This window comes from Chiloscyllium plagiosum, chromosome 23 (assembly GCF_004010195.1).
Source record: "Chiloscyllium plagiosum isolate BGI_BamShark_2017 chromosome 23, ASM401019v2, whole genome shotgun sequence".
NCBI classification, from domain to species: domain Eukaryota; kingdom Metazoa; phylum Chordata; class Chondrichthyes; order Orectolobiformes; family Hemiscylliidae; genus Chiloscyllium; species Chiloscyllium plagiosum.
Window position 1 is genome coordinate 19,402,069 of NC_057732.1, and position 12,153 is coordinate 19,414,221.

The 12,153-nt window shown below is 40.2% G+C and overlaps 1 protein-coding gene across 3 annotated transcripts in view; it reads right to left on the bottom strand.

Moving 5' to 3' along the window:
- The window catches only part of uhrf1bp1l (UHRF1 binding protein 1-like), a 147,638-nt gene that overhangs the window by 74,582 nt on the left and 60,903 nt on the right, over positions 1 to 12,153 (bottom strand). For all 3 annotated transcript variants that reach the window (XM_043713651.1, XM_043713653.1, XM_043713654.1), the window contains exons 6-8: positions 10,468 to 10,608; positions 8,856 to 9,026; positions 3,976 to 4,156 (exon numbers count right to left, since the gene is read on the bottom strand). In XM_043713651.1, coding sequence (XP_043569586.1) covers positions 3,976 to 4,156; positions 8,856 to 9,026; positions 10,468 to 10,608 — 493 coding nt within the window. The remainder of the gene's footprint in view (positions 1 to 3,975; positions 4,157 to 8,855; positions 9,027 to 10,467; positions 10,609 to 12,153) is intronic.

Genomic DNA, 12,153 nt, shown 5'->3' on the forward strand with positions numbered 1-12,153 from the left:
AAGTAGCTGAGAAATGGTAGTATTTATGATAATGACAGGGTGTTGGAGAAAAGAGTGAGAAGAATACATGGTGACAGTGCTGACAGATGGGGGAAAAAAGCAAACAAAGGGACTACTTAGAATAAACTGGGAGGAAGACAAATGCTCAATGGTGCTAATATTAAGTGTGAATAATGGAAAGTGCTTTGACTGTGCTGGGAGCAACCTTCACCAAGGAGAGGGACATGATGGATGTTGAGGTTAGGGTTAGATATTCAATTACTCTGTATCAAGTGGGCATTAGGAGGGAGGAAGTGATGGGTATTCTAAAAGGCATTATCGAGTCATAGAGATGTACAGAGGAAATAGACCCTTCGGTCCAACCCGTCCATGCCGACCAGATATCCCAACCCAATCTAGTCCCACCTGCCAGCAACTGGTCCATATCCTTCCAAACCCTTCATATGCCCATCCAGATGCCTTTTAAATGTTGCAACTTCATTAGCCTCCACCACTTCCTCTGGCAGCTCATTCTATAAAAGTACCACCCTCTGCATGAAAAAGATGCCCCTTATGTCTCTTTTATATCTTTCCCCCCTCACTCTTAACCTATGCCCTCTAGTTTTGAACTCCCCCACCCAGGGAAAAGACTTTGTCTATTTATCCTATCCACACCCCTCATGATTTTTAAGGTGGACAAGTCCCCAGGTTTGGATGGGATCTATCCCAGTTTACTGAGGAAAGCGAGAGGAAATAGCTTGGGCCTAAACAGATATCTTTGCAGCATCCTTGAACACGGGTGAGGTCCCAGAGGACTGCAGAATGCTGATATTATCCCTTTGTTTAAGGAGGATAGCAGGGATAATCCAGGTAATTACAGATCGGTGAGTTTGACGTCAGTGGGAGGGAAGCTGCAGGAGAAGATACTGAAGGATAGGATCTATTTATATTTGGAAGAAAATGGCCTTATCAGTGATAGACAATATATTTTTGTGCAGGGAAGGTCATGTCTTACCAATTTAATAGAATTCTCTGAGGAAGTGACCAAGTCGAACGATGATGGAAGGACTGTAGATGTCATATACGTGCACTTCAGTAAGGCATTTGATAAGGTTCTCCATGGTAGGCTGATGAAGGAAGTGAAGTCGCATGGGGTCCAGGAAGTACTAGCTAGATGGATACAGAACTGGCTGGGCAATAGGAGGCAGAGAATAGTAGTGAAGGGAGTTTCTCAAAATGGAGAACTGTGACCCGTGGTGTTCCACAGGGATCAATGCTGGGATCACTGTTGTTTGTGATATACATAAAGGATCTGGAAGATGATATAGGTGGTCTGATTAGCAAGTTTGCAGATGACATTAAGATTGGTGGAAGAGCAGATAGTGAAGGGGAGTGTCAGAGAATGAAACAGAACATAGATAGATTGGAGTGTTGGGCAGAGAAATGGCAGATGGAGTTCAATCTGGCCAAATGCAAGGTGATGCATTTTGGAAGATGCAATTCAAAAGTGAACTATACCGCAAGTGGAAAAGCCCTGGGGAAAATTGATGTACAGAGAGATGTGGGTGTTCAGGTCCATTGTACCCTGAAGGTGGCAACACAGATCGATACAGTGGTCAAGGCAGCACACGGCATTTTTTCCTTCATCGGACAGGATATTGAGTACAGGAGTTGGCAGGTCATGTTACATTTGTATAGGATTTTGGTTTGGTCGCATTTGGAATACTGCGTACAGTTCTGGTCGCCACATTACTAAAAGAATGTGGATGCTTTGGAGATGGTGTAGAGGAGGTTCAACAGGATGTTGCCTGGTATGGAGGACACGAGCTATGAAGAGAGGTTGAGTAGATTAGGATTATTTTCATTAGAAAGACGGAGGTTATGGGGAGACCTGAGTGAGTTCCGCAAAATCATGAGGGGTATTGACAGGGTGGATGGTAAGAAGCTTCCCCCCCACCCCCCCCAAAGTGGGGGACTCAATTACTAGAGGTCGCAAGTTAAAGGTGAGGGGGGAAAGGTTTGAGGGAGACATACGTGGAAAGTTCTTCAGAGGGTGGGAGGTGCCACGAACGTGTTGCCAGCAAAGATGGTAGAGGTAGGCACGATAGCATCATTTAAGATGTATCTAGACAGATAAATTAATGGGCAGGGAGCAGAGGGATACAGACCCTTAGAAAATAGGTGACAGATTTAGATAGAGGATCTGGATCTGCGTAGGCCTGGAGGGCTGAAGGGCCTGTTCCTGTAATTTTTTTTTTTGCAGGGTGAGGGAATGGGTAATAAATAGGAAGGAAGGAGTTACACTCTAAATTCAATATTGAGTGCTGAGGGCTATACACTATCTATACGAAAGAGGTGATGTTGATCCTTCAGTCTATGTTACAGTTCACTGGAGTGCTGCAGCAGGCCTGAATCAGAAATACTAGCATGGGAACATGATGGCGTGTTGCAGTGGCAAGCAACTAGAAGTTCTGAGTCATTTTATTGGACATCGCATAGGTGTTCTGGGGAAGCGGTTACCCAATTTGAATTTCATCTCTCCAGTGCAGAGCAGACTTTCTGATTCAGAGACAGGAACATTACCACTGTTTTACAAGAGCTCTTCTGGTCTTATTTATGCCATTACGGTCTTAAATACATTGAACTGTCTCACAGGAAAGTTTGATGAGGCAGCAGAGATTATATAAAATGAGCTGGATAAAATCCAAAATTAACCCAAACAGAAGGTTGACACTTAAAAGTTATGTTTTAGATACTTCACACACAAGAAGCCAAAAAAAGTGACAAACACAACCCATGAATTAAACTAGTTGTTAAATTTCAATGAATTTTGTGGTGTCGACACACTCAATTTCGTAAATCCAGCCATAATTAAAAGGAAACAAGCAAACCGATGAAAGACATTTCAAATAGCATTTCTAGTTTCCATCACAAACACTACTATGAGACTGACTTCTATTGTCAGTTCTGAGTTCTAAAGTAGAATGAGCGAACCTTATGTTCTTGAAAGAAAGCAATCAAGAAGAGACTATATTGATAATAATTAATGGTATACAGCAGGTATATGCAAGACATAGCGATCCTACTATTTCAATGTAAATCTTAATAGTGAAACAAAGGGGTATAAACTTGTCAAAGATAAATTCATTATTTTCACGGTGGTAGGAGGTTGCTTTTCAAATGATGCAAATCATTAGGTCCAAAAAGCTTGCAATTACATTCTTGTAACTTGGAGTTATTTTTAGGGCAGTTATATTTGGAGCAGTGAAGACAGGAGGGAAAGTGTCATCTTACCTAAACTGATGAGCTATGATTGCTCACATCGCATTTTAAAATTAATTTCCATAATTAACAAGATACCATCCTCAATGAAGGATTCAAATTGTCTTTGGGAATGAACACTATAGAATTCAGATTGGTTAGCAAGATGGATCCTGCAAAACAAACTCACCTATGAGTGGCTAGCAAATATACATGAAGCAGCCTAATTGGTCTGGCTGTAAAATTCAGCATTGATGCTTACCAGTCATTAAATGCCAAATTAAGTTTATGTAAAATTTATTCTGATTTACATTTACACACTGAGGATGTACAATCTATTCAATAAGCCAGAGTTACATACAAACTATTATCCTCATCTGTATTTCATTTGCAATCTATTATTTGGAATACATGCTCAGATGCCTACAATAGCAAAATAAAATACGTCATCTCCAAAAAGAAGAATTGAGTCTATCGCTTCAGATTCTTCATAAAAACATTTTCCCGATATACTTCCAACAATTAATACCTCGATGACACTTGCCATGTTTGAGTTTCATAACACAAACTGAGCTCAATGGAATCTGACATTGCAACACAAAAATTTTACGAAATGCACTAAAATTCCATACAAACACAAATGCAAAAAAATCTGAGAAATGCAATGAGCATGAAAAGAATTCCTGGTTTCCATCTAATAATTTCAGCCTTTTGGTTCACAAATGTATGCAGTACCTTTCTCCTTCACATAAATGTCATCACAGATGTGCAGATCCAAATGAGAAATAATTAAATGGTGAGACGTTTCCTTGACATCAAAGGCATTGAAGAGTTTGGCAAGAGCATCATTCTGATCAGCTGCTGCTGTAGCCTGTGTCGTTCTAACTTGTTGGGAAACAGGAACCGGAGTTGTACTCTACAAGGAAAGATATAGAATACAATATAGCACAGGAACAAGTCCTTTGGCCCTCCAATTGTTAATCCTTATCTCGACTCACTACTTATTGCCCATGCATGGTATCTACAGGGGAACCGAACGAGATGAGCGGGCACTATTGCGTTCGGATAATCGATTAAATGCCTTTCCTCTGGGGCTTGGAGTTTTTAAAAGTCTGTTCCCCATTCAGGAGGTAAGGCAGCATCACAGCGCGCGAGACCCAGCCCCCAACACTGCCCCCAGAACCCTGTCCAACATCCCCCCTCGAACACCGCACCCCACCTGTCCCCACCCTGTCCGTCCCCCCTCTCTGGGGCAACCGGACTGTACACCAACCATACTGCTGCTGCTGTAGTGCTGTAACTGCCTTTGTGGGGTAAGTTTCCAAACAGCATCCACACACACAGCCACAGCCCCCCACACAACTTTTTGACAGGTTCCACCTTTGCCCTGTCCAGGACAATGTTGGAGAGATTATCTGGGGAAGGGGGGTGTAGGGTACACCCCTGCGTAGAACTCCAGGGTAAGCGTAGGGAGAGGGACAGAGAGAGAGAGAGAGAGAGAGAGTGTGAGAGAGTGTGAGAGAGTGTGAGAGAGTGTGAGAGAGTGTGAGAGAGTGTGAGAGAGAGAGAGAGAGAGAGAAAAGGAGGTCAGCCATTTGGAGATGACTGTTGGAAACACGTCTTTGATGTGATGTTTCTATCGGGACCTCGAGATCTCCTTCGGATAATCGGCATTCAGATAATCAAGGTTCCTCTGTATTCATTTGTTTGCCTCCCAATCATGTGTCAATCAAGATAGGCCTTTAACATTGCTAACGTGTCTTCTTTTAACGCAGCAGTATGTTACAGCTACTCATCACGCTGTGTGAAAAAGGTTCCCAGCAGTTCTCCCCCTCTCACCTTGAACCTCTGCCTTCTTGTAGTTGGCCTTTCCACCCCATCTATACCTCTCAATTTTAGGCCTTTATCAAATCACCCCTAAGTCCCTGTTTTTCCTGTGAATATAATCTGAGTTTATTCCACCTCTCCAGACCAGGCAACATCTTGATAAACCTTCTCTTCACCCTCTCCAAAGTATCCACATCCTTCTGGTAGTGTAGTGACCAGAACTGTACAGGCCTAACAAAATTTTTGTGCAGCTGTAACATTACTTGCCCTGGCTGAAGGCTGCAAACATGCTGTATGCCTTCTTGACTACCTTATGCACTTTGCCACTTTCAGAACCCTGTGGACCTGTATGCCCAGATCCCAGTGTCAACCCTCCTTAGGGTATTGTATAATTTATTGTATAATTTGCATCTGAATTTGGTCTTCCAAAATACATCACCCCATAATTGCCCTCATTAAACTCCATCTGCCATTTCTCTGCCCAAATCCAGTCTATCTATATCGTACTGTATCCTTTGACAATCCTCCTTACTATCTGCAACTCTACTGATCTTGATGTCATCTGCAGACCACAATCAGACCATCTGCATTTTCCTCCAGATCATTTATATATATTACAAACAACAAAGGTTCCAAGATCGATTCCTATGGAACACCACTAGTTACTGATCTCTATTCCAAAAAGCACTCTTCCACCATTACTCTCTGGCCTCTATGACGAAGCCAGTCTTGTATCCATCTCGGCAGCTCATCCCAGATTCCATGAAACTCTGCATTCTGTATTAGCCTACCATGTTGCACCTTAACAAATGCCTTACCAAAGTCCACGGAGACAAAATCACTGCCCTTGTCTCAATCGTTCTTATCACCTCCTCAAAAAACTCAATCAAATTGGTGCCCTTCCCTGCACAAAACCATGCTGCCTCTCACCAACAAGTCCATTCGCCTCCAAATGCGAATAAATCCTGTCTCTTCGTATCTTCTCCAATAGATTCCCCACCACTGACGTCTAGCTCACCAGCCTGCAATTCTTCGATTATCTCCATTTTCCCTTCTTAAACAAAACAACATTGGCCATTCTCCAGTCCTCTGGAACCTTACCAAAGCTATCTGTAAAGGCCCAGCTATCCCACAATATCCTGGGGTAGATCTATCTATCTTAATATATTTCAAGACACACAACACTTCCTCCTTCATTATGCTAACCCACCTGAGAGTATTCACACACCTTTCCCTAATCTCAACACCCCTTATGTCCCTCACTTTGGTGACTACTGATGTAAAGTACTCAATAAGGAGCTTGCCCATTTCCTCTGGCTCCACTCATACCCTTGCTCCTTTTTACCTTAAATGGGGCTACTCTTTTCCTAGCTACCCTCTTGTTCCTATCATGTATAAAATGCCTTGGGATTCTCTTTCACCCTGCTAGACCTTAGTTTAAAAATAAGGAAGCATACCTAAGCTGATAATTTCCCCTGTCATCTAACGTCCCCAAATCCTATCCTTCATTTTCACAGGAACATGCCTGTCCTGCACTCTAATCAACTGGTCCTTACAAGACTCACATATGCCAAATGTGGATTTACCCTCAAATAGCCATTTCCAATCCACATTTTCTAATTCTTGCCTAATTCAGTTGTAATTGGCCTTACTCCAACTTAACACCTTCATCAGAGGTCCACTCTTGTCCTTATCCAAAAGGATTCGAAAATTTATGGAATTATGGTCACTACTCCCAAAATGCTCACCCACTAAAACTTTGATCACCTGGTCAGGCTTTATTTCCCAAGACCAGGTCCAATATGGCCCCTAACATATTGTTTCAAAATACCCTCCTGGACACAGATAATAAATTGCTCCATATCCAAACTCCCAGCACCATGGGAGTCCCAGTCAACAATCCTGTTATTTTCAAATCTTTCCAGAATCTGACTACATATCTCTTTCTTTATCTCCCACTGGCAGTTGGAGGTCTGTAGTACAAGCCCAACATTACGATTGCACCTTTCCTCTTGCTGAGCTCAAACAATAATGTTTTGCTGCAAGATCCCTGCAGGGTGTCCTTCCTCAACAGTGATATGCTCCATAACCAGTAATGCAACTCCTCCACCTCTTTTACTCCCTTCTTTGTCTCATTTAAAACATGGATATCCTGTAATGTCAAGCTGCCAATCCTGTCCCTCTTTCAGTCATGTCTCTGTAATAACAACATTATAAGTGCGTGCATTAATCCAGGCTCTAATTTAATCCGGCACTGAAGCAAATAGAGTCCAAGCCTCCAGTTCCGCTGAGCTCAGCAACCTCTCCCTGACTGCTCTTCCTCTGACCTATATTTGTCTTAGATTCAAGCTCTTCCCCAGTTTCTATACTTACTGAGCTGCCTCTCTGGTTCCCACCTCCCTGCCACACTAAACCTTCCTGACTGGCACTGTCAAACCTCCCTGCCAGGATACAGGATACTGAAGCCCCTCCAGTTAGGTTCAACTCTCCTTCATGTAGAGGTCCCATCTTCCCTGGAAGGCATCCCAATAATCCACATATCTGAAGCCCTCACCCTGACACCAATTCTTTAGCAACGTGTTCAATTGTACTGTCTCCGTTCCTAGCCTTGCTAGCATGGGGAGTAATCCGGAGATTGCTACCCTAGAGTTTCCGCTTTTTAGTTAATTATCTAAAAATTATATATTATTATACAATTATGTTAATCCTGCCAATATAAATTTAACTGAATAGATAGTTAGAATACCTTGTCAAACAATAACAAAATAAGTCATGGAATCTACATTAATTACATAAATTGGCATCACTGAATCATCTATTTTACCACCTGTTGCGATAATTTTCTTGTTTTAAGAAAGAATTGCTTCAAGCATAAAAATATAAAAACCAAAGACAAGTGGGAAAAGAAGGAATAGAAATAACTGAACAGAACTGAAGTAATTGCAAATGGTCTGATCAGAACAGGACATTATTTTACGACTTTGTTCAACAGAAAACATTTGAAATGTGTGACTTTTGAGAGAAACAAAATCACAGCAACAAATTTCCTAACCATTCTATTCATTAAATTTGTTTTTATTCTTAATTCAACAATTTTAACCAGTTTTAAATTACTAACATAAAAAGACTTAACATTGTAACTGTAGTAAGCACCGCATCTCCATGCTTAGCTATTACCCATTAATACTACTAAACATTAAAGTCAAGCAATTTCATTGCCGTCTTCTTCAGACAGACAGTCAGCAGTTGCACTGTTTTGAGAAACAAACTGAAGGAAAACATTAACTTAATATATTATATCTTAGTTGGTAACTTAATTCTAGGATTGAAGTAATGGCATTTATTTTATCTTGGGGCTCAGACAACTTACAAATCACCAGCATTTTATTCTCAGCTTTGGCAATAGGCAGCCCTTAAAGGATCGCGTGCTTTGGTACACTCCTGGATATATGCAATGCTGTAAGTGATGCAGTTGGTTCCCAATATTGCTCAGTCATTAATATTTACAATATAAAAGATTCATCTTGAGCATTTGTCATTCTGCCATTGGTTTTCATTCAATGACATTAAAATTTAAACCTATAACATTTACAAGAAAGAAATGCAAATGACACACTCAAGGTCCCTGTCAGGCTTAAAGCCATTAAAAATGCACATGCTTAGGTTTTCACTGCTACTCCTACTAATGCACCAATCACAAGCCTTGGTCAGCAATTTATGTATGCTTAATACCATTGACATTTGCTACTGACGAATAAAGATCAAAAACAAAATAACTAAATACAGACCTGCGTTGGTTCAGAAGCCATACTCTTCCTTTGCTGTGCAGACTTTTCTATGGCTTCACTCAAAGATTTAGAATACTGTGCCATTGCCTTCAACTGAGAATCAGTCAAAACCCACAACAAATCATCCAAAATAAGTACCAGCTTTGATGCCACCACATTACAATCCTTTAGCTGTTCAAATAAGAAAATAAAAATCATAAGTCTATAATTTCTGAGATCTGATGCATCAAGTTGCATCAAACACATTCCACTGAAAAATGTTCCGAGCATTGACGAAGTAGGAAAATATCAGTGAAAAAAAAAGACACAAGGATGAAAGTACGATTACACGTTGTCACAAAGTCGTTTAAAAAACCCCACTGATTTTCATATTTCATCATCTGATTTTAATACCTGGGATATTCAGACTAAAATGGCTTCAAAATGGTAAAACATAAAAACATAGAAAACAGGAGGACGGCACAAAAATGGAAGCTAAAGGCATTGGAAATTTTCATAACATTTCATCTTAAATGCCACTGAACAGATAATCAGAAAGCCTGGGAACAACATAAGTGTGAAATCAGCAAAAATCTTGATTAATACTGTAATGCCCTCTGGCTGCAGGTGTAAACTTCAGCATTATACCAAGGCAAACAACCACTATCAAGTCTTTTCATACTATGAACGTCTTAGAGACGCATTCGCAAATATCACTAAAATTCTTCCAAATATATCATGACAAATTTAGCCAGTTTTATTAGAGGGTTTGCAGGGTCTGATGAATTTAAACAGTAGCGTTATATTTAGATCACAGTCATGGAAACAGACACTTTGATCCAACTTTCCCATGCCAACCAGAAACTCTGTATAAATCTAGTCTGATTTGCCAGGATTTGGCCCATATTCCTCTTCATATACCCATCCCAATGCCTTTTACATGCTGTAATCTACTACCTATTCTGACAGCTCATTCCATACACTTACCACCCTCTGCTAGGAATCATTGCCCCTTAGGTCCCTTTTATACCTTTCCCTTCTCACCTTAAACCTGTGCCCTTAAGTTTTGGACTCTCCCATCCTGGGATAAAGACCTTGCCTATTTAGCCTATCCATGGCCCTCATGATTTTACAAACTTCAATAAGGTCACCTTTCAGCCTCCGAAGCTCTAGAAAAAAATAGTCCTGGCCTATTCAGTCTCTCCCTATATCTCAAACCTCCCAATGTCCTCATAAATCTTTTCTGAACCTTTTCAAGTTTCACAACATCCTTTCTATAGCCAGGGCAGGGGACACCAGAATTGCATGTTATACTCCAAAAGTCACTCAGTCACTTCAGTGCATTTCTTCACTATGCTGGAACAAATTACTGCAGATGCTGGAATCTGTACTGAACACAACAAATGCTTGAGATCACAGACAACATCCAAGATAAGAGAGCAAGTTAACTTTTGCTCCACAGACTCGAAACGTTAGCTTGCTCTCTCTCTCCATGGATGCTGTCTGACCTGCAGTGATCTCCAGATTTGTTGTTTTCTTTACTACTGTTTTGGTGCTCTGTGTGCAGAATACTGCATCATTATGACATTGATTTCTTTCTATCCACATAAAATAAAAAATTACTCTTTTGTACCCTTCGCTTTAAGCTGACTTTCATCCTGGATTGGTTTGTGATGAGCCTCACTGGCGCACTCAGGATATCATGTTCATTGCTCTGGATGGCATCTGCCTCTATTCGGATCATCTGCCAAGTTATCTCCTTAAATGTCAGGACCTAAGAGGAACAGAAAAATAATTTGCGAACTAGCAGAAGCAAACATCTGCTTGTTTTTTAAGTAAACAGGGTCCAGGAATACAACTGGCAATAGCTGTGTAAAACACAAAAACCACTGGCATTTTTTTAAAAATGTAATACCATCGACCTTGTACTGACCTAAGAAATCCAAGTGGCCTATAATTTAAGAGGTACTTGTCACACGTGACTCTCTGAAGAGTCTTCAAGTACCACTGAGGGATAGAGAGCATATGTTAATTGTTGCACAGGATAAAAACAGAAAACAAGTCAGCTCAAGCCTGCAATAAAAATGTAGTCATGGAATTTGGAATCAGGCACTCATGTACTCTACTGAATTTTCAATACATGAAAGCACAATTTCCATCAGCGCAAGTTATCATATAATAACAGTATATCAAATGTAGAAATAAGATTGTACTCATTATCCTATCAATCAGCACGATCGATTTAACTACTTCAATTTCTCAGAATAGACACCTATATGCAAACATAAGTAAAATCTCAGTTTCTTGACTGGGTTTCAGTGAGAAGTGGGTGATTTCAGGATGAAGTATGGCTGTGATGTCTAGTGGTAAAGTTATCTACAAGAAGTACGCCTGGAGCCACACTTGAAGAAAAGACATCAGCTTCAAGCTAATATATTCCAACAGGGGGCAAAGTACTTTTTCAAGGGCTCTGTGTGAGATTTCATGAGCTACTTTTTCATTTTCAAAGGTTACTTCTTTGTTTTCAGAAGGTTCTTTCTTATTTTGACAAATGCCTTTATGAGAGGGTATAATCATAGAAACATTGCTTACACTATCTGTTGATTTTGTTAGAGGGATTTCTTCTTCAGATAAATAAAATATCACAAACACCACAAATGGCATACATAGGTATATATAGTTGAATCTTTTCATTTGAAACCCATAAAAATGATGTTTCTGGTTAATTGTAAATAAAGCTTCTGTCCACCATGCCTTATTAATTCACCAAATCACTAAGTTATTGCATACCTTATGTAAAAATAATGCAACAATAATACTGCTTTTCCAGGAATTCTTTCTGCAAATAGGAAAAATGTAATATATAAATAGCTTCATGAAAACATTTATGTGGATTAGAGTAGAAAGAAAAATCTCTACCCTGTGGATGAAGACATCTCCATACATCTACTAATCCTAATTCTTTGTTCAGATCCATCAATTGTCTAGATCTGGGAGATACTCCTGCAGTACTCTTGGGAATCCTGTCTATTTCCAGATCCATAATACAATTAAAGTCTCCCCCTATAATTATATGACGGGCATCAAAAGCCATCAATTTTGAAAAGGCTTCCGTTATAAATTTAAAGGGGTGTGCCGGGGGGCAGTACAAATTTAAAATCCCATATTCCTCTCCATTTATGAGGGCTTTAATCAAGATATATCGTCCAGATTCGTCTTTTATCTGCTTTAGGATTTTGAAAGGGAAATTCTTCCGAACAAGAACAACAACTCCCCTGCTTTTTGAGCTAAAAGAAGAAAAAAAGGCCTGATCAAACCC